General features: G+C 42.8%; 1 protein-coding gene across 4 annotated transcripts in view; it reads right to left on the minus strand.

Moving 5' to 3' along the window:
• The window catches only part of EPS15L1 (epidermal growth factor receptor pathway substrate 15 like 1), an 84,706-nt gene that overhangs the window by 29,947 nt on the left and 30,950 nt on the right, over positions 1-23,809 (minus strand). For 3 of the 4 annotated variants that reach the window (XM_067473570.1, XM_060784830.2, XM_060784832.2), the window contains 12 exons: positions 23,283-23,443; positions 19,961-20,117; positions 18,420-18,505; positions 18,099-18,171; positions 15,265-15,426; positions 11,087-11,284; positions 9,439-9,618; positions 6,645-6,747; positions 6,502-6,552; positions 4,166-4,305; positions 3,925-3,988; positions 1,908-2,020 (listed from right to left, as the gene is read on the minus strand). In XM_067473570.1, coding sequence (XP_067329671.1) covers positions 1,908-2,020; positions 3,925-3,988; positions 4,166-4,305; positions 6,502-6,552; positions 6,645-6,747; positions 9,439-9,618; positions 11,087-11,284; positions 15,265-15,426; positions 18,099-18,171; positions 18,420-18,505; positions 19,961-20,117; positions 23,283-23,443 — 1,488 coding nt within the window. The remainder of the gene's footprint in view (positions 1-1,907; positions 2,021-3,924; positions 3,989-4,165; positions 4,306-6,501; positions 6,553-6,644; positions 6,748-9,438; positions 9,619-11,086; positions 11,285-15,264; positions 15,427-18,098; positions 18,172-18,419; positions 18,506-19,960; positions 20,118-23,282; positions 23,444-23,809) is intronic. The other variant, XM_060784831.2, reaches the window with a different exon arrangement.

The following is a 23,809-nucleotide window of genomic DNA, read 5'->3' on the forward strand; positions in this document are numbered from 1 at the left end:
ATCGGGCCTGACGGATAGCGTGAGCCAGCCAAGGGAGGGGCACTGTGTGTGTGTGTGTGTGGGGGGGGGGGGGTCATGCCGGCCACATCACCTTGGAGGTGTCTACGGACAACGCCGGCTCTTCGACTTAGAAATGCAGATGAGCACCACACCCCAGAGTCAGACACGACTGGACTTCATGTCAGAGGAAAACCTTTAACTAGGAAAATTGTGGAAGATCCAGGGTGGGAGAAAGAACTCTTGTCTGTTGGAGGTAGGTACGAATGTTTCAATTGGCCACCTTGATTACCATTTCATAGCCTGACAGATTTTAGGGAGAATCCTTTGTTGAGAGGTGATTAGCTGGCCCTGATTGTTTCTTGTCTGGAGTTCCCCTGTGTTTGAGTGTTGTTCTTTATTTACAGTTATAATTTTAGAGTTTTTTTAATACTGGTAGCCAGATTTTGTTCAGACTAGAAATAGGAAGATTTCCCATTCTCTGCTCCTGGAATTACTGCCTAAAGAGGGCTAGAAAGAACCCTCTAAGGGCCCTTCCACACAGCAAAATAAGATATGTGCAATGTGCATAGGAATTTTTTTTATTGATTTTCTTTTTAAAAAAACCTATAGTCTGGCCCTCCAACGGTCTGAGGGACAGTGAACTGGCCCCCGGTTTAAAAAGTTTGAGGACCCCTGTGCTAGAGTAAAAGGCCCTAAGTCACGCATGGCTCTCATATGGGGAGGCAAGGAATTTCATAAGGCAGGGGCACAAATAGAGAAAGCCCTCCGCCTGATACTTTCCAAATGCACTTCTCTAGGACCCAGTATATAGATTAAATCGTGTTGGGAAGGACGTGGCGACCTCCGATGATGGAAGAAGGAGAGACGGTCTCTAAGATAGGATGGACCCTGGCTGTATGAAGGTTTAAAGGTCAGGACTAGCATCTTATATAGACCACGATAATCAATCGGAAGCCAATGTAGATGCCGCAGCACTGGTGTTATATGGCATTTCATAGGCGATTTTGTGAGTAACCTGGCTGTTACATTCTGAACAATACGGAGCGTTCGGGTCGTATACATAGGAAGGCCAACATACAAGGCGTTACAGTAGTCCAGCCTAGATGTAACCGTGGCATGGATGACTGTTGCCAGAGCCTCATCCAACAGGTAGGGTGCCAATTGCCTTGCTTGTTGTAGATGGAAAAAGGCCTGTTTGCTGGCAGCAGCGACCTGAGCTTCCATTGTCAGCTGCGAATCCAAAACGACACCTAAGCTCTTAACAGTGGCCGATGGAGATAGGGTGGCACCATTGAAGGTGGGTAGCGGATGGGTCAAGCCTTTCGAGCGGCCATGCCAAAGGATCTCAGTCTTTGCTGGATTCACCTTCAGCCTTCTAGCACATAGCTAGTTAGACAGAGCCTCCAGACATAAGGTGAAATTGTCTGGTATTGACGTTACTCCAGGCTCCAAACGCAAAAGGAGTTTGGACAAGGACAGAGAGGCTGGGAGAGCGCTGTCCTGAGTTGCCCTTCAAAAACAGCCTTTCGATAATGTTGAAAGTAAAAGAAAAATTCTATACTTCAGCAAACACAAAGACAGGGCCTTCTCAGTAATTGCCCCTCGGCTGTAGAACTCCCTTCCTAATGAGATCAGGATTTAGAGGAGTGGAGAGATCGATACAACTTACAGATAGAAAGGTAGATTGACAGGTGAATAAATAAGTAAGAGGGAAAGGAGAATATACATGTGGGTGGATGGATGGATCAATAAGGAGATGATGGAGGAAGACAGGAAAAGAAATGCATAAGTAAGGAGGCAGGTAGAGAAAGAGAGACTAGGAGAGAATAACTGTATTGTCACTGTACACTGAACAATGGAATTCAATGCCACCCCCAATGCACATTATTGTAAATGTACAAACGCACCTTGGACATCCGACTGAAGTCTGCAAAGCCTTCGCTGCCACCTCCTCCACCTCCACTTCCTCCTCCTCCGCTGAAGGCGCTGCTGCCAAAGGCATCCAAGGTGCCAAAAGGGTCTAGAAGCAGGAAAAGAAAAGGTCTCCCCTTAATCAACCCACAGGAAAGGCCTTTGCAGCCCACAGATCTTGCCCAAACTCTCTGACAGACATGAGAGGAGCCATGTGTAAATATGTGAGAGGAGGTCCTAAGGAAGAGGGAGCAGGCTTCCTTTCGGCTGTCCTAGAGAGTGGGACTCGATGGAGCCATGGGCTCAAAGGAAGAAAGGAGATTCCATATTCAGAAGAACCTCCTGACTGTAAGAGCTGTTCAGCAGTGGAACTCTCTGCCTCTTTCCTTGAGGGCTTTAAAATAGAGGCTAGATGACCATCTGTTGGGGGTGCTTTGATTGTGTTTTTCCTGCACGAAGGCAGAAGGGAGTTGGACTGGATGGCCTTTGAGGGTCTCTTCCAACTCTATTATTATTATTATTATTATTATTATATTAATAAAATTACGGAGTCTGGATGACCATCTGTTGGGGGTGCTTCCACTGTGCTTTTCCTGCATGAAAGCAGAAAGGGGTTGGACAGGATGGTCTTTGAGGGCCTCTTCCAACTTTACTACTACTACTACGACGACTACGACTATTATTTTAATAATATTAGTAAGGCTGAACGGTCATCTGTTGGGGTGCTTTCATTGTGCTCTTCCTGCATAGAAGAAAGAAGGGGGTTGGACTGGATGGCCTCTGAGGGCCTCTTCCAACCCTATTATTATTATTAATAATAATAATAATAATAATAAATTACTGAGGCTGGATGGCCATGTGTTGGGGATGCTTTCATTGTGCTCTTCCTGCATAGAAGAAGGAAGGGGGTTGGACTGGATGGCCTCTGAGGGCCTCTTCCAACTCTATTATTATTATTATTATTATTATTACATTAATAAAATTACTAAGTCTAGATGGCCATCCATTGGGAGTGCTTTCATCGTGCTTTTACTGAATGAAGGCAGAAAACGGTTGGACTGGATGGCCTCTGAGGGCCTCTTCCAACCCTACTACTACAATTATTATTATTATTATTATTATTATTATTATTAATAATAATATTACTGAGGCTGAATGGTCATCTGTTGGGGGTGCTTTCATCGTGCTTTTCCTGCATGAAGGCAGAAAAAGGTTGGACTGGATGGCCTCTGAGGGCCTCTTCCAACTCTATTATTATTATTATTATTATTATTATTATTATTATTATTACATTAATAAAATTACTAAGTCTGGATGGCCATCCATTGGGGGTGCTTTCATCGTGCCTTTCCTGCATGAAGGCAGAAAGAGGTTTGACTGGATGGCCTTTGAGGGCCTCTTCCAACCCTACTACTACGATTATTATTATTATTATTATTATTATTATTATTATTACTACTATTTTCATAATATTACTGAGGCTGGATGGTCATCTGCATGAAGGCAGAAGGAGGTTGGACTGGATGGCCTCCGAGGGCCTCTTCCAACTCTATTATTAGTATATTAATAATATTACTGAGGCTGGATGGTCATCTGTTGGGGGTGCTTTCATTGTGCTTTTCCTGCATGAAGGCAGAAGGGGGTTGGACTGGATGGCCTTTGAGAGTCTCTTCCAACTCTATTATCATTATCATTATCATCATCATCATCATCACATTAATAAAATTACTGAGTCTGGATGGCCATCTGTTGGGGGTGCTTTGATTGTGTTTTTCCTGCATGAAGGCAGAAGGGGGTTGGACTGGATGGCCTCTGTGGGCCTCTTCTAACTCTATTATTATTATTATTATTAATATTAGTATATTAATAAAATTCCTGAGGCTGGATGGCCATCTGTTGGGGGTGCTTTCATTGTGCTTTTCCTGCATGAAGGCAGAATAGGGTTGGACTGGATGGCCTTTGAGGGTCTCTTCCAATTGTTTATTATTATGATTATCATCATCTATTGCTCACCTGGGGCTTTTGAAGAGGCCATGCTCAAGGACAGGAAAGGGTCATCGTTCTCGAAGAAGTTCGGCTAAAGAACAAAGAAAAGATGAGAGTGAGAGGCAGAAGCCCTGCTGGAAGGGAGATTGTTCTGCCAGGCAACGCAATCCAGAAAATAAATAAATAAATAATAATAATAATAATAATAATAATAATAATAATAATAATAAAAAACCCGATAAAAGTGCAACACCGAAACCTTTCTTACTTTGGAGGGCAGGACGGGGTTGTTTTGCAAGAAGGGATCAGACGTGAATGGGTCGCTCTTCTCGGCCTTCTTGAAGAAGTCTTCCGGCGCAGGAGCCCGGAAAGGGTCGCTCTCCTCGAAGGGATCTCCCCCAAAGGGATCTGTCCAAAGAGAGGTCAAGGCAAGGAGGGTTGTGTTGTATCCCAGAGCACAAACACCTCTGCCCTTAAAACACCACGCTGGCATAATAAAATCAGCCATTTTATTTTTACAGTATTTTCCGAAGGTCACAAAAACACAAATCCAAGGATGCAAACATCCAAAAGAACAAGGCAGCATGGGGATCCAATACCTAGAACAGGAACCTGGCAAAACTTGAAACATGAAACTAGAAATCCACTTGTCAACGTTCAACGTTGACAAGACTGAGCTTCAATCCTTTCCCAGTCTCATTTAAAGCTTTTCTTGTCTCATGAAATGGAAGGAGACATTCAGTCTATGCATATCCAAGTAGGGTGGCCTTTTGCAGCCGACAGATGGTAATTTTGTCAGCGCCAATTGTTTTTAAGTGCAGGCCAAGGTCTTTAGGCACTGCACCCAGTGTGCTCACCACCACTGGGACACCTTTGTCTGACTTGTGTCAGAGTTATTATTATTATTATTATTATTATTTTACAAAAACACAGTATGTCACAGCAAATGAGATCTATATGCTGGATTTCATATCACAAAATCACAACTCGAACACTTCCCAAGCGCCTAGGACTGTGTGATGTATTTTCAAATGATGCGCACAAATAATAATAATAATAATAATAATAATAATAATAATCTTTATTTGTACCCCACCACCATCTCTCCTATGGGGACTCGGAGCAGCTTACATGGGGCCAGGCCCGAACAACAAATTACAATAAAGAGAACCAAAAAACACAACCGAAAACACAAACAAAGGCAAATGCAAACGCAAGTCAGGTGGCCTTTCAGAGTTGACAGATCGTGATTTTGTCAATGTTTATTGTTTCCAAATGCCGGCTGAGATCTTTTGCCACTAGGACCACCTGTAATGCATGCAGGTCCGAGTAGGGTGGCCGTTTGCAGCTGACAGATGGTAATTTGTCAGAGCCAATTGTTTTTAAGTGTAGGCCAAGGTCTTTAGGCACTGCAACCAGTGTGCCAATCACCACAGGGACCATTTTGACTGGCTTGTGCCAGAGTGTCTCATATTATTATTATTACTAGCCGTCCCCTGCCACGCATTCCTGTGGCCCACATGGGGGTTTTGTGTGGGAGGTTTGTCCCAATTCTATCACTGGTGGGGTTCAGAATGCTCTGTGATTGTAGGTGAACTATAAATCCCAGCAAGTACAACTCACAAATGTCAAGATTCTATTTCCCCCAAACTCCACCAGTGTTCACATTTGGGCATATTGAGTATTCTTGTAGTGTTTGGTCCAGATCCATCATTGTTTGAGTCCACAGTGCTCTCTGGATGTAGGTGAACTACAACTCCAAAACCAAAGGACACTGCCCACCAAACCCTTCCAGTATTTTCTGTTGGTCATGGGAGAACTGTGTGCCAAGTTCAATTCCATCATTGGTGGGGTTTAGAATGTTCTTTGATTGTAGGTGAACTATAAATCCCAGCAACTACAACTCCCAAATGACAAAATCAATTTTTTTGAGTGAAGGACATACATTGGGTTGTTAGGTGTCTTGTGTCCAAATTTGTTGTCAATTCGTCCAGTGGTTTTTGAGTTCTGTTAATCCCACAAACGAACATTACATTTTTATTTATATAGATTATTATTATTATTACTATTATTATTATTATTATTATTATTATTATTATTACTATTACTATCATCATCATAGAATCATAGAGTTGGAAGATACCTCATGGGCCATCCAGTCCAACCCGCTGCCAAGAAGCATCATCATTATTATTTTGACCAATTGCTTGAGAACCTGAGAACTAACCTATTATTATTATTATTATTATTATTATTATTATTATTATTATTATCATAACCATCATCATTATTATACCTACTCTTGTAAGTTCTTTCAATTATTCCCCTTACAGTTTCCCTAAAATCCACTTTTGCCTTCCTTTCAAAATATACAAAAGTCAGCCTCAACTGATTTACAAGGAGCGGCAGGAGAAGAAATAAAATAATAATAATAATAATAATAATAATAATGGAATGAAACATTAATGGTATTAAAAAATAAACCCCTAAAACCTATGAAATAATAATAAAAATAACAATCAATAAAATTAACCACCTCAAAATCACTGTTTCCAAACTACTCGTCCATTCAAAAACGAAAGACGAGTCTTTGGAGGGTCTCACCTGAGGCTGCCGGGGGCTGCTCTGCAAAGGGGTCGTTCTGGAAGGGGTCACCTGGGCAACAAAGGGAGAAAGGGATGAGGGATCACTTCCTGCCCAGCGAGACGTTACTTCCTGCCCCTCCCTCCTCCTTTCCCTCCCCTTACTGCCTTTGAAGGGGTCCTCGGCGTGGAAGGGGTCCGGGGGCAGGTCGGGGGGCCCCATGCCTGCCCCGCTGAAGAGCAGCGCCTTGTTCCGGAAGGGGTCCTCCTGCAAACGCAAAGGAGAAGAAGAAGAATTTTTGGAAGGGATCCGATGGACCATCTAGTCTAACCCCTTTTTGCCTTCATGCGGGAAAGGCACAATCAAAGCACCCCCAACAGATGGCCATTTAGCCTTTGCTTAATAATAATAATTGGCCATCCAGTCCAACCCCCTGCCAAGAAGCAGGAAAATTGCATTCAAAGCACCCCCGACAGATGGCCAACCAGCCTCTGTTTAAAAGTTCCAAAGAAGGAGCCTCTACTTCTCTCATGTCCACGCATGGGGAGCTGGAGCTGACACAGGGAACTCATCCATACTCTCCCTGTATTCGAACCTCCGACCTGTTGGTCTTCAGTCCTGCCAGCACAAGGGTTTAACCCACTGCGCCACCAGGGGCTCCATGCATGTATTTATGTGTATGTGTATATGCATATGCATACGGATATATGTGTATGTATATATGTGTGTATCTATATATGTGTATGTGTATGTATGTGTTTGTATATACAGATGCATTTATGTGTGTTTATATGTGTATGCATGGATGTATGTGTACATGCGTACAAATATATATGTATGTATTTGCATGAATGTGTGTGTATATATGTGTATGTATATACATATGTATATATGTGTATCTATATGTGTATGTATATGTTTGTATATATGTGTATGTGTATATGCATACGTATATATGTGTGTGTATGTGTGTGTGTATCTGTATGTGTCTATATGTATATGTTTATGTGTATATATGTGTTTGCATATAATAATAATAATAATAATAATAATTATTATTATTATTATTATTATTTATTTATACCCCGCCACCATCTCCCCAACGGGACTCAGGGTGGCTTACATGAGGTCAAGCCCAACAATAATACATCAGTAAAACAACACAGCAGAAACATAAAATGCAATACAAAGCATTATAAAAACATATAAGCAATAAAACAGAAAATTTAAAATACAAGAATCCAACACTGTGGGCAGGGCCAAATGTAATAAATTAAAATTTTAAAACACTGGGTGTGAACAGCAGTAGAGTATGTCTAAACAGAGGGGGGGGGGGGTTTAGGGCAATATAGGGGGTTTCTTTTTAGGGTAATGTAGGGAATTACTCCAATGTGTAGATAAAGTGCTTCAGAGGACATTTTGCAGAAAATATGCGCACCTATATATATATGTATTTATGTGCATGTGTATATATGTACACCATTATGTATATACATAATCACGGGTTACAAAGCTAGGCCGGGATTGTGACGCAGCTGGCTGAGTGTAAGCTGCATTAAGATCACTCGGACCAGAAGGTCATGAGTTCGAAGCCAGCCCAAGTCGGAGTGAGTGTCCGGCCAATTGTGTAGCTTGTTGTCGACTTTTGCAACCTGAAAGACAGTTGCATCTGTCAAGTAGGAAAATTAGGTACCACCTTAAAGCATGGGGAGGCTAATTAACTAATTTATGAGGCCATAAAAAGACTCCAGCAAAGCATGCGGGGAATGCGGAAGTACTTCATCAGTGTTGCAGATGGACAATGAAAGCGACAGCTCCCCTAGTGGCCAGAAAAAGTTAAATAGCCTCTTTGTATGCCTATATACGTTGTATGTCTAATTGGCATTGAATGTTTGCCATATATGTGTACATTGTAATCCACCCTGAGTCCCCTGCAGGGTGAGAAGGGCGGAATATAAATGCTGTAAATAAATAAATTTTAAAAAAGAAGATAACTTCAGCAGGGAGAAATGTATGACCCTAGACCATAAATGTTGTAACCCACCTTGAGCTGTGTGTAGAAGTGGACACAAAATATTACTATTACTGTTATTAACATTGTTATTATCATTATTATTATTACTTATATCCTGTCTTTCTCTCCAACAAGGAGATTCAAAGCACCTCAATGACAGACTGAAAGATAGATATTATATTATTATTATTATTATTATTATTATTATGATTGTGTATATTCTGTGTACATGTGTTTTGTGTGTTTATATATGTGTATATGTGTGTATATATGTGTGTTTGTGTATATATGTGGTTTTGTGCATGCGTTGTAATGTATTTTTTGGCTTTTCAGGTATCTTCTGCTTTAATCCCACAAACGAACATTACATTTTTATTTATATAGTCTATTATTATTATTATTATTATTATTATTATTATTATTATGTTATTATTATTTGAAACACAACAAGATGAGTCCACTGCAGACACTCTGCTGGCTGTTGAATTGGATCACACGTCGGACACTTCCCAAGTGTCTAGGACTGTGTGATGTATCGGCAAATAATGCGTGCAGATCCTAGTAAGGTGGCCTTCTGCAGCCGACAGATGGTAATTTTGTCAGCACCGATTGTGTTGAAGTGCAGGCCAAGGTCTTTAGGCACTGCACCCAGTGTGCCAATCACCACTGGGACCACCTTGACTGGTTTGTGCCAGAGTCTTTGCAGTTCGATTTTTAAATCCTCATATCGTGTCAGCTTTTCCTGTTGTTTCTCTGCAATCTTGCTTAATAATAATAATAATAATAATAATAATAATAATAATAATTATTATTATTATTATTAGATGCACTGGCCAGATCTAGGATGAGGGGGAGGTCTGGCTTGGAGGAGGGACCTCGCAGGAGGGACCTCGGAGCCCGGGCAGGGATGATGCCTTTGTTTACAAAGTCCTGGGGTTGCTCACCAGGGCGCCGAAGCCGGGCCGCTCCTTGGGCTGCGGAGGGGGGAGGCCTTCACTGAGGTCAGCCAGGTTGGTCATGCTGCCTCCTCCCTGGTGGATGCCGTTCAACCCCTCGGGGAATGGTTCCAGGCCCCGGCTGCTCTCCCGATGGCTCTCCTGCAGCTGTGAGAGGCGACTACGAGCCTGGCAATGGAAAGACAGAGAAAGACCACGAACATCACAGCAGGAAGAGGGGCACAAGACATCAGAACTCCCCGTGAGAGAGAGAAAGAGAGAGAGTAGGGTGGGGGGGGGGGGGGAGACCATCATGGGATCATTATGTCATTTCAGCAGGGGGTTGTGCGATTTCTGGGCCTTGCGGCCAATCTGATCTAACAGCATTGGCTCCTTTTTCCGTTTCGCCTCCATCTGTGGCTACGGGCATCTACAGAGGATCTGACGGGAATCAAGAAAGTGTGTGTATATATATATATATATATATATATATATATATACACACACACACACCGTATATACTCGAGTATAAGCCAACCCAAATAAAAGTAGAGGGACCTAATTCTATCACAAAAAACTGGGGAAACGTATTGACTCGATTATAAGCTGAGGGTGGGAAATGCAGCAGCTACTGGTACATTTCAAAATAAAAATAGATACCCATAAAATTATATTAATTGAGGCATCAGGAGGTGGAATGTTTTTGAATATTTACATCAAACTGTAATTTAAGATAAGACTGCCCAATTTATTATGTTACTCTATTTATTATTGTTACTTTTACATTTAAATTATTTTACTCTAATATTATTTTTATTACATTTATTATTTTCTCTATTTATTATTGATATTACATTTATTATTTTACTTTATTATTGTTCTTATTACATTTACATTATTTTACTCTAGTATTATTTTATTACATGTCTTTTCTCTATTATTATTATTATTATTATATTTATTATTTTACTCTATTTATTGCTATTACATTTACATTATTTTACTCTATTATTATTTTTATTATGTTAATTATTTTATTCTATTTATTATTGTTATCACATTTACATTATTTTACTCTAGTATTATCATTACATTTATTATGTTACTCGATTTAGTATTGTTATTATTACATTAAAATGATTTTACTTTAATATTTTTATTACATTTTATTGACAAAAACTGTCAATAAAAATTATACAAAAAAGGAAATTTATTATTATTATTTTTATTATTTGAAACTTATTATTATTATTATTATTATTATTATTACTATTATTATTACTATTATTATGGCTCCCAGGCAGCCAGCAACCAAGGGCTAGCGAATGCCACCCAGGCTAAGGATGTCTCCAAGGCAGTAAACAATTCAGAGGGATCAAAGGCCTGGCTACTTCTAAAACAATACCTATTATTATTATTATTATTATTATTATTATTATATCTCCAGGCACAAGGCAACCAAATGTTAACCAGACATAGGATGTCTCCAGTGCAGTAAACAATTCAAAGGGGGAAAAGGCCAGGCTACTTCTAAAATAATAATAACAATAACAATAATGTCTCCAGGCAGCAAACAATCAAGGGCCAGTGAGCGCCACCCAGGCAAAGGATGTCTCCAAGCAGCAAACAGTGCAAAGGGAAGCAAGGCCTGGCAGACCTGGTTGATCTCTTCCTGGGTGGACTGGAGGGACTTGATGATGGTCTCCAACTGGACCTTCCCGGCCTGCAGGCTCTGCCCCAGCTGGGTCTCCTCCTGCTGCAGCCGGTTCAGTTCTGCCTTGGCCTGTCCGATGCCCTCCGCCTGAGACTGCAGGTCCGACTCCTGCGACTGGATCTGCAGCTTCAGCGACGAAATCTGGAATGAGACACAGGCAGAAAAAAACATCAGTTTGAACCAAGGTCTTCCACGAACCTTGCTAGACACAACGGCCAGGCCTGGCCTAACTGTGTTGTGTTGTTGTAGAGGCGTTCAAGGGGAATAGCTCTTGGCGTTGTTTTAAAAAAAATGTTATTTGTAAATACTTTTGAAAAATTCCCAAAAATCAGTGGGTGAGTGGAATGTCCTGAAACCTAGGGGCTTTACACCTGTAAATGTGCCCTACAACAACAACAACAATAATAAACGTTATTTATACCCTGGACAACAAATTACAGCAAAATAAAACCAAAACATAAGCAACAAGCAACAGCATCAAAATTACATTAAAATAAAATAAAATAAAATAAAAAATTATATAAATAAAAATGTAATGTTCGTTTGTGGGATTAACATAACTCAAACACCACTGGACAAATTGACACCAAATTTGGACACAATACACCTAACAACCCAATGTATGTTCTTCACTCAAAGAAATTGATTTTGTCATTTGGGAGTTGTAGTTGCTGGGATTTATAGTTCACCTACAATCAAAGAGCATTCTGAACTCCAACAATGATGGGATTGAACCAATCTTGGGACACAAAACTCCCATGACCAACAGAAAACACTAGAAGGGTTTGGTGGGCATTGACCTTGAGTTTGGGAGTTCTAGTTCACCTACATCCAGAGAGCACTGTGGACTCAAACAATGATGGATCTAGACCAAACTTGGCACAAATATTCCGTATGCCCAAATATGAACACAGATGGAGTTTGGGGGAAATCGACCTTGACATTTGGGAGTTATAGTTACTGGGATTTATAGTTCACCTACAATCGAAGACCATTCTGAATGAACCCCACGAATGACAGAACTGGGGCAAACTTCCCACACAGAACCCCCATGACCAACATAAAATACTTAAGGCCATCCAGTCCAACTCCCTTCACCAGGGCAAGAAAACGTAATCAAAGCCCTTCTAATAGAGGGCCATCCAGCCATAGATAGAGATAGATATATATGATTCACACACACACACACACACATAAAGTATTATAGATGTGAAAGGGACTCCTAAAGATGCACAATGATATGTTGCATGTTCCAGAGTAGGCAAACCAGACAATCTCTATGTCAACACAGTCAAAGAAACATCAAGAAATACTGTTTACCCACAAGCATCAAGAAATTACATATATTAGAAACCAACACTTTACTTTTCCAGATCACCAGACTGGTCCACAGCAATGTGTGGTAGGGGACAGCTAGTAAAATTAAATTAAATTAAATTAAATTTAAATTAAAAAAATATTCTTGATAGCCATAAAAATGACAGAGAAACAAGCCCGAAACAACAGGATTTCGGAATTTTGAATTTGAAAATAAAACAGCCCCCTTCTGAATTTTTTGAGACACTGGTGTTTTTCTTGTTTTTGTTTTTATTTGGTTGTGCTTTTATCTAACTATTGCTTTGATTCAAGTTCTCAAGTGTTAAGTTTTCAGTCACTGAATTTTACTTGGCTTCTCACTATGCAATTCAATTCAATTTTATTTAATGCTTAGCCCATTGGGTCTATTATGAAAATCATAAAGCGCCAATCAATGCAGCATTAAAAATACTACATAATAAGCCAGCTCTTGCATAATTAGAAGCCAAGTCAAATTCAATATTACTGAAGACCTAAACATGAGAATCAAAGCAACCACACAATAGTGAGGTAAAAGCATCCCCAGCACAGTCACTACCTGCTACTTATACATATCCATTTCTATACTTACCTGCTGCTTATACCCATCCAATTTTCCCCTTCCCCCTCCCTCCTAAGAAAGGGTTAAGGGAAAGGCAGTGGGCGGGGTCATGCAAATTCCAAAGCAATGGAGACAGAGAAAAGAACCCTGGGATGTCCATTCTGGAGAAAAAAACAAATCATCTAGGATGAAATTATCCCTGAATGAAAGCCTTCACTTGGGTGGCGGGCAGTGTGGTGTTTGGGGAGGGTATTGGCAGGGTTTGGGCTACATGATCATGGTGCCCTCTGTAACCGGAAATGTCCTTGGAGGAAGGGCTTTGGTGGCTCTCCAACACTATGGGCTAAAGTTGTTTGTGGAGGTGGAGGTTGTCTGTCCCTAACCTCCACCACGTACACACTTTTATTATGTGTATAGATAGAAATATATTATATAATAATAATGTTATAACATCATAATATTATATTATATATTATATATTATTTTTATCATCTCACCCGCCTCATAGGAAACCTGCTACAAAACAGGAGCTTTTTTGTTGAGTTCCAGGGCCAGAGAAGCAAATGGCGGAAAAAGAAGAACGGCCTGCCTCAGGGGAACGTGCTTGCTCCATCCGTGTTCAACATTTACACAAATGACCAGCCACTGCCAGAAGGGACAGAGAGCTCCATCTATGCTGATGACCGTGCCGTTACTGCTCAAGCAGGGAGCTTTGAGTTGGTAGAACAGAAGCTCTACGAAGCTCTAGATGCCCTTACTGCCTATTACAGGGAAAACCAGCTGATCCCTAATCTGTCTAAAACACAGACATGTGCTTTTCACCTTAAGAACAGACAAGCATCCCGAGCTCTGAGGATCACCTGGGAAGGAATCCCACTGGAGCATTGCAGCGCACCCAAATACCTGGGAGTCACTCTGGACTGTGCTCTGACCTACAAGAAGTACTGCCTGAATATCAAGCAAAAAGTGGGTGCTAGAAACAATATCATACGAAAGCTGACTGGCACAACCGGGGAACACAGTGAAGACATCTGCCCTTGCGCTATGCTACTCTGCTGCTGAGTATGCATGCTCAGTGTGGAACACATCTCACCATGCTAAAACAGTGGATATAGCTCTTAAGGAGACATGCCGCATTATCACGGGGTGCCTGCGCCCTACACCACTGGAGAAATTACACTGTCTAGCCGGTATTGCACCACCTGACATCCGCCAGGAAGTAGCAGCCAATAGTGAAAGGACCAAGGCAGTGACATCTCCAGCTCATCCCTTGTTTGGGTATCAGCCAGCACGTCAACGACTTAAAACAAGAAATAGTTTTCTAAGATCTAAAGACACACGCTGAAACACCTCAGCAAGCAAGAGTCCAAAAGTGGCAGGCTCAAACCCAGAACCTCAATCAATGGCTGATACCAAATGAGAGACTCCCCCTTGGGCACTCAGAAGACTGGGCGACTTGGAAGGCGCTGAACAGACTGTGCTCTGGCACCACGAGATGCAGAGCCAATCTTAAGAAATGGGGCTACAAAGTGGAATCCACGACATGCGAGTGTGGAGAAGAGCAAACCACAGACCACCTGCTGCAATGCAACCTGAGCACTGCTACATGCACAGTGGAGGACCTCCTTGCGGCAACACCAGAAGCACTCCAAGTGGCCAGATACTGGTCAAAAGACATTTAATCAACTACCAAGCTTGCAAACTTTGTGCTTTGTCTGTCTGTTTGTTTGTTTGTTTTGTTAAAAATGTAATACAACTGTCTGGTTGCTCCTGACACGATGAATATTATTATCTTATGTTATTATATTATACTAGCCGTCCCCTGCCATGCATTGCTGTGGCACAGTCTGTGTATATGTGTTTTGTGTGTGTATATATTTGTGTATATGTGTATATATGTGGTTTTGCACATGTGTTGTAATGTATTTTTATTTTTTGGCTTTTAAAGTCTCTTCTGCTGTGTTTTTCAGTGTTTTTATGTGTGATGATTACTTGTTGGCCTGATAGGTGTCTTGTGTCCAAATTTCGTGTCAATTCATTCAGTGGTTTTTGAGTTATGTTAATCCCACAAGTGAACATTACATTTTTATTTATATAGATTATGCATTATTTATCATGTCATACACACACATCATATTATTATATATTATTACTATCATCTTATTATATTATATTATGTATTATATATAATTATGTTACGTTATATGATGATGATGGCACTCACCACCTGGTTTTCCTCCTGGCACTTCTGCCGGACATCGCCCAGCATGTCCCGCAGCTTGGACTTCTGCTGGTCCATCTCATCCAGCCGGCCCTGAGCGTCCTGCTTCTGGGCTTCCAGCTCCTGCAGGCCGTTGGCCTCCCGGTCCAAATCATTCTGCAGCTCCTGGAGAGACAAGAGGTGCTGGTCAAGAAGGGGATGGATGGGTGGCCATCTGTCGGGAGGGCTTTGGTGGTGCCTTCCTGCCTGATACAAAGGGGATAGACTGGATGGCCTTTGGGGGGTATCTTCCAACTCTATGATTCTATAGCCTTATTCTTTCATGAGCCTTCTAATGTCTATGAGGCTGGATGGCCATCTTTCAGGAGGGATGAGATTGTGTCTTCCTCAATGACAGAAGGATGTTAATTGGATGGCCCTGCAGCCTTATTTCTATAACCTTATTTCTCCATGAGCCTGCTAATGCCTATGGGGTTGGATGGCGATCTATCGGGAGGGATTTGACTATGTCTATGGAAGAAGGGGATTGGACTGGATGACCTTCTTTGGGGGTCTCTTCCGAGATTTATAGCCCTGTCTCTCTATGAATCTGCTAGTGCCTATGAGGTTGGATGGCCATCTGTCGGGAGAGTTTTGATTGTGTCTTCAACAATGGCAGAAGGATGTTACAATAATAATAATAATAATAATAATCTTTATTTATTACCCCGCCACCATCTCTCCAATGGGGACTCGGAGCGGCTTACATGAGGCCAAGCCCAAATAACAATTACAATAAAGAAAACCAAAATCACAAACTGAAAACGCGAACAATAAACAATAACATCATAGTTACACAAAACATAGGAATACATAACAATGTCACAAAAATGCACAGGAACAATAATAATGGGAAGGCTACATGTAGTAATTAAAAGGTCAAACTGATTAAAACTAATTAAAAGCTTGGGCGAGATAAAAGGGGGAAGCAGGTAATTTACGGAGGAGGAGGGCTCATTTTAGCGGGAGTTGTGAAAAGTCAAGCTTTCCCATGAGGGGGGACGTATACTCCAATGACAGAACTTGGAGGCACAGCAATCATGTGGGATTATATACCTACTCATCAAAGGCGCAGCGGAAGAGCCGGGTTTTAAGGTTCTTTTTGAAGATTTCTAGGGAAGGGGCTTTCCTAATTTCTCCAGGCAGTGAGTTCCAGAGTCGGGGAGCCACAGCGGAAAAGGCCCTCTCCCTTGTATTCACTAGGCGAGCTTGTGAGACTGGCAGGGGCGAGAGAAGGGCCTCCCCGGAAGATCGGAGGGCCCGAGATGGTTCATGGCAGGAGATACGGTCACAAAGGTAGGCGAGTCCCAAACTGTTTAGGGCTTTGTAGGTGATAACCTGCACCTTGAATTGGGACCGGAAAATAAACAGCAGCCAGTGGAGCTCCTTAAACAGGGGGGTTGACAACTCCCCCAGTTATTAATCTGGCTGCCGAACATTGGACAAGTTGTAGTTTGCATGCCGTCTTCAAGGGTAGCCCCACGTAGAGAGCATTACAGTAATCCAGTCTACAGCTAACTAAGGCATGGACCACCATGGTCAAGTCAGACTTCACGAGGTAAGGTCGCAGTTGGTGCACACGTTTTAATTGTGCGAAGGCCCTCCCGGCCACTGCCGACACCTGCGCATCAAGCGTCAGTGCTGAGTCCTTGTGTTGTGGAATATACATTACCCGAGATTCATTACAGTGCTTTTGGAGAAGAAGATGGAGAGACAGCATGTCTGACTTCCAGGCGTTTATTCCTATCTCTGCAGAGTATAGGGTGTTCAGCAAGCAAGGAGCTGACACGTTGGAGGTCTGAATCGCTTCAGTATTTATAGCATAATATCAACCTTTCCACACATGCGCAGAAAGAGTCTGACATTTACACAATACAATCATTAACAGGTGTTTCCATATATAGTTCCCAAAAACATCTTTATCAGGTCTTGGCAGCCACGTTGTGAACCCAAACATCTGCTTGATTATGTAACTTATCCCAACCTTCACCCGTTACCCTAGGATGACTCTTATATGTTCAATTCTCTAATTGAATTATAACTTTTATATGCTTATAATATAAGATTTAATCAAGGCAATCTCCTTTAGTTAATTCAGCCTTATAACTTCATTATAACTTATTTCTTAATATGAAGATCATGAAGGAAATTACTTAGGATAAAGCTTTTCTGAAATTTCCTGCTATTTACATTAAGTGGTCAGAGGATGGCGCTCTCTTACCATATGACCTTAGATGTTCCAAGTCTTGGATCGATACTATTGATCTCTTTGTCCTGCCAAACTTCTCTTGTTAACTTCATATCTAAGTAAACATCGGCTACAGCAAACACTTCTGACTGACCAAGGTCCAGTGACGATCAATAACATCTGTAGGTTTTCTCATGCTTGCAAATTCACTCATAGAGAAACGGTTTTTCCTTTTCAAAGGATCAGGTAAGAACTTAAATCTTCTATTTGATTCTAAATTATTATGATTTCCCTTTATTATTATTTTATTTTCTCCTAACGGCTGCCACACTTGTGGCGTCTTCCATCTCTCAGATTCTATATTTTTTAACAGCCTGGAGGGAGGACTTTGCTGGTATCGTCTTGCCTGCCAGAAGGAGGTTGGACTAAATGACCTCTAGGTGTCCCTTCCAACTGTATGAATGTGATTCTAGGAAAATATTCCCCAAAACTCCACATTTCCTATTCTGAGGCAAGAGGGGATGCAACTGGTTTGGAGTGTCTTTTTGGGATAGCCCAAACAGTCCTTGTAGGAGCCCCATCGGGGAGCGAAGAGCACCTTCCCCCTTACCTGGACTTCGCTGGTTTTCTGGCGGATGGCCCCTTCCCTCTCCCGGATTTCTTGCTCCAAGGAATACTTCTCTCTGCAAAGCAACACGTGCGTCAGATTTCGCCTTCTCTGTGTTTTGGCGTTGAAGTAGTTTCCTATTTGGTCTTAATATGTCTATTGAGTCCTTTATTTCACTTATCCTTTTTGTACCAAAGGTAGGCATGCCATCCGAAACTTGCATTGACAGCTTGGCCATTTGTCTATATTCTCAGGGCTAGCAATGCCGCCAATGACTCTCCATCTCGAGAGGTCCCAGAAGCCGAGGGGGCTTTCCTTCCTTACCGCTGGAGGAGGGCGATCTCCTGGCTGATGTCATCCAGCTCCTTGACACCCGTGAACTCCCCGGATCCCACCGAACTTGAGCTGTCCTACAAGGGGGGTGGACACAAAATATTACTGTTATTAACATTATTATTATCATTATTATTACTTATATCCTGCCTTTCTCTCCAACAAGGAGACTCAAAGCACCTCAATGACAGACTCAAAGATAGATATTATTATTATTATTATTATTATTATTATTATTATTATTTGAAACAAAAACAAGATCATGCTGCTGGCTGTTGTATTGGATCTCACGTTGGACACTTCCCAAGTGTCTAGGACTGTGTGATGTATCGGCGAATAATGCGTGCAGATCCCAGTAGGGTGGCCTTCTGCAGCTGGCAGATGGTAATCTTGTCAGCGTCGATTGTGTTTAAGTGCAGGCCAAGGTCTTTAGGCACTGCACCCAGTGTGCTGATCACCACTGGGACCACCTTTACTGGTTTGTGCCAGAGTCTTTGCCGTTCGATCTTTAAATCCTTGTGGCACAACCTGGGGATCACAACCAGACACAGTGAAGACATCTGCCTTTGCACTTTGCTTCTCTGCTGCTGAATCTGCAGTCACAGTGTGGAAAACAGTGGATGTGGCTCTTAATGAGACATGCCACGTTATCATCTCACAGCGACACCAGAGGCACTCCAAGTGGCCAGCTTCTGGTCAAGGACATTGGAGTGCAATGCCAAGTTTTCTTTTTTAACATTGTGTTTTGAAATACATTTTAACTGTACCCTCAACTCGCTTCTGACACAATAAATAATAATAATAATAATAATAATAATAATAATAATAATATAAACCCATTGTCCTAATTCCAACAGACCTCACTACCTCTGAGGATGCTTGCCATAGATGCAGGCGAAACGTCAGGAGAAATGCCTCTAGAACATGGCCCTATAGCCCGAAAAACCCCACAAGAACCTAATAATAATAATAATAATAATAATTATTATTATTATTATTTATAACCTGCTTTTCTTTCCACAAGGAGACGTAAAGCGGCTCAAAGACAGACTCAGATAGATAGGTATTATTATTATTATTATTATTATTATTATTATTATGTTTATTTATACCCTGCTTTTTCTCTCCACAAAGGGACCTCAAAGCAGCAATTCCATACAATTTTAAAATATACAAATATTAAAACAGAATTAAATATCATTAGCATTCAAAGCAATTCAGTTAAAATCCACAAAACATATTCAAAACGAAGAAATCCATCAAAGAGAAAAGCGCGTAGAAGGGGAAGGTGCAGATAAAAGAATGGTAACATGAAAATGAGAGGCTTGTTTAGGTAGAGGCAGCAGTTGAAATAAAGTGTAAATATGGTGATGTAAAGCTAAAATAAATAATAGTTAAAATATATTGGTGGGGCAAAACAAAAACGTAGGGAGAAAAGTCCTGAATGAGAGCTGGGATCCGTGCCCCAGATGTCAATGGGAACCGAGGGAAAAAGGGACGCAGAAACTGCAGAATGGCTGGCCGTGGCTCACCTGTACAGGGGTGGTCCTTTCTGAAGGGGGGATCATGTCCGGGAGCAGCGCCTGAGGAGGATCCAGGCCCTTGCTGACCTTCTGCTGGATGAAGTGCATGGCCAAAGCAAACTGGTCCTTGTTCAGCTTCCCCGTCTGCCGGGTGTCCGCCAAGGCCCTGCCGGGGAAAAGCAAGAAGCCATCAATGATGATGATGATTATTATTACCATTATATTATTATTATTATTATTATTATTATTATTATTTGAAACATAACAAGATTAGTCCACAGCAGACAAGATCACTCTGCTGGCTGTTGTATTGGATCACACGTCAGACACTTCCCAAGTGTCTAGGACTGTGTGATGTATCAGCGAATAATGCGTGCAGATCCCAGTAAGGTGGCCTTCTGCAGCTGGCAGATGGTAATTTTGTCAGCACCAATTGTGTTTAAGTGCAGGCCAAGGTCTTTAGGCACTGCACCCAGTGTGCCAATCACCACTGGGAGCACCTTGACTGGCTTCTGCCAGAGTCTTTGCCGTTCAATCTTTAAATCATCATCATCATCATCATCATCATCATCATCATCATCATTATTATTATTATTATTATTATTATTCTAGCTTGGGGACCAGGAGGTACGCAGCTTATTTGAAAAAGGCATTGTTTGTTTTGGGGTGAAAGGCACTAACATTTCGTAAAGTAGTAGATGGATAGGAAGGATAATAATATCAAGGATAGTTTTGATGGTGTGACGAGTGAATTAGAACCAGACATCCTAAGGAGTGAGGTTGGATGGGCCTTAAGAAGCATTGCTAACAACAAGCCAGCAGGAGATGACGGGATCCCAGCTGAACTGCTTAAAATCTTGAAAGATGATGCTGTCAAGGTGATGCATGTCATATGCCACAAATATGGAAAACACAAGAATGGCCATCAGACTGGGGAAAATCCACTTATATCCTCATACCAAAAAAAGGGAAATGCTAAATAATGCTCAAACTTTCAGCAGTGGAACTCTCTCTCTGCCCCGGAGGGAGTGTAGTGGAGGCTCCTTCTCTGGAGGCTTTGAAACAGAGGCTGGATGGCCATCTGTTGGGGGTGCTTTGAAAGCGATTTTCCTGCTTCTTGGCAGAACGGGGTTGGACTGGATGGTCCACCAGGTCTCTTCCAACTCTAGGATTCTATGATTTTAATTTCTTCATTATCCAAAGATTGGGACAATTTTGTTTTGCTATGCAAAATAAGGACTTAATCGTTGGCTATGTGTCTTTAAGGATTTTGGAGAAGGAAAAGAGGCTAAACTTTGAGTCATCCTGCAAAGGAGACCATCGAGTAGCTACTACAAGAAAGGCTAATGAAGCTATGAGTAGTCAGGATTACGCAAGGGTGTTCAATGTAAGAAAATGTTTTGGGTGTGGAGCTGTCACCTTTCTGGAGACATTGTTGTTATTGTTGTTACTACAAAAGAACCTGGCCTTTGTTCCCTTAGAACTGTTTACTGCACTGGAGATATCCTTAGCCTGGGAAGTGACCACTAGCTCTTGATGGCTTGCTGACTGGAATCATCATCATCTTATTTTAGAAATAGCCTGGCCTTGGTTCCCTTTGAATTGTTTGCTGCTTGGGGACATCCTTTGCCTGGGTGACATTTGGTTCTTTCCTCCCACCCCTTAAACATAACAAACTAGCTGTGCCCTGCCACGCGTTGCTGTGGCCTTTAGTAACAGTTTTGAAGTCTCTGCCTGGCCTCTCTTCCTTCCTTCCCTCGCTCTCTTTCCCTCTTTCTCTCTCACACACTCCTTCCTTTCCCCTCTTTCTCCCTCTCTCTCTTTCTCTCTCTGGCATCCCTCCTTCCTCCCCCTTCTTTATACTTGTGTGTAAACTTGGGAATTTTCTGTTGGTCATGGGGGTTCAGTGTGGCATGTTTGCCCCAATTCTGTCATTGGTGGGGTTCAGGATGCTCTTTGAGTGTTGGTGAACTCTGAATCCCAGTGACTACAACTCCCAAATGTCAAGGTCTATTTCCCTCAAACTCCATCTGTGTTCATATTTTGGCGTATTGAATGCTTATGCCAAGTTTGGTCCGGATCCATCATTGTTTGAGTCCACAGTGCTGTCTGGATGTCGGTGAACTACAACTCCCATACTCAAGGTCACGGAGGGAAGGGGTGGGGCCCCCACCCCTTCCCTCCCTGACTCGTTCCTTCCTCCCTCTCCGGAAAGACACGCCCCCTCCCTTCGCCCCACCCCTTTCCTTCCAGGAGTGAATCACGGAGGGAAGGGGTGGGGCAAAGGGAGGAGGCGTGCCTTTCCGGAGTGGGAGGGAGGAGGGAAGGAGTGAGTCAGGGAGGGAAAGGGTGGGGGCGAAGGGAGGGGGCGACTTTGAAGACACGCCCCCTCCCTTCGCCCCACCCCTTCCCTCCGTGACTCACTCCTTCCCTCCTCCCTCCCTCTCCGGTTAGACACGCCCCCTCCCTTCGCCCCACCCCTTTCCTTCCAGGAGTGAATCACGGAGGGAAGGGGTGGGGCGAAGGGAGGGGGCGTGTCTTCAAAGTCGCCCCCTCCCTTCGCCCCCACCCCTTCCCTCCCTGACTCACTCCTTCCCTCCTCCCTCCCCCTCCGGAAAGACACGCCCCCTCCCTTCGCCCCACCCCTTCCCTCCCTGACTTACTCCTTTCCGGCGTGTCTTTCCGGAGGTGGTGGGAGGAGGAGGGAAGGAGCAAGTCACGGAGGGAAGGGGTGGGGCGAAGGGAGGGGGCGTGTCTTTCCGGTGAGGATGCGGCGCGGCGAGGCTTGGAGTGTGCGGAGCGGGGCTTGGAGGCAGCGTGGGAGGGGTAAGATGAAGGAGGGGGTGGAGGGAAGGGGGCGGGGGGAAGTTGCGTTGTTTGTTTGTGTGTGTGTGTGTGGGCAGCGACGTGTTCGTGCTGGGCGGGGCGAGGGAGGGAGGGATGTGCGGAGGGTGCGTTGGCCGTTCGGCCATGTGTGCACACGCGCTGGGGACTTTGCTCCAGTGCGCATGCTCAGTTGTTTTGGTGATTTATCTGTGTGTTGTTGTGTTGTTTTCAATTCTGAGTGGATTAGTTTGTACCGAGTGGGTTGTCCTTGGGGCATGGCAATTTTGGTGCAGTTTCGTTGGGGGGTTGTGGAGTTTTGCTGTCCCGTTGAACCAACCTAACAGATTTATATATATAGATGGAAAAAAAACACATGCTGCTAGAACTCATTGGCTGTACTGCCCGCAGACCACCCAACAACACCACCACTCCAGAGATATTCTGGTCATGAAAGCCTTCGACAGCAGCAGCAGGGTTTTCTTTGCGAGGAGGGAGAAAGTCTTACCAGATGTGGGCCAAGAGGTTCTGGGAGAGGCCCGAGTGCATGAAGATGTCCTTCACCTCCAGGCCGCTGACAAAGCCGTCCTGGTCCAGGTCCGTTTTCAGGAAGATCTCGTCGTAGCGCACCTTGTCTGACAGAAGCACCACCCAGTTGGATGACGGGGCCTGGAACAGAAACCAAGACTCATCCGAAAGTCCACCCCAAGCTGCAATTTCACATTGGGAATGACCATGACTGGAACTCCCCCACCATCCCTATGATGATGATGATTATTATTATTACTATGACTATTATGATTATTATTTTTCTCCTTTTCAAAGTTACCCAATTCCCAATGCCCAGAATCCTTCCCCCACCGGGGAAATGTCAGGGGTGATTTCATGGTGCTTTCCTCTTCCAATTCTATTATTATTATTATTATTATTATTATTATTATCGTTGTCATCATCATTATGACTTGTTCTTCGGCTGCAAAAATCAGGCCCTCCATCTGAGTCACATTCATGTTTTTACTTGTCAATTTGGCTCTC

The sequence above is a fragment of the Anolis sagrei genome, chromosome X (assembly GCF_037176765.1).
Source record: "Anolis sagrei isolate rAnoSag1 chromosome X, rAnoSag1.mat, whole genome shotgun sequence".
Lineage (NCBI taxonomy): Eukaryota > Metazoa > Chordata > Lepidosauria > Squamata > Dactyloidae > Anolis > Anolis sagrei.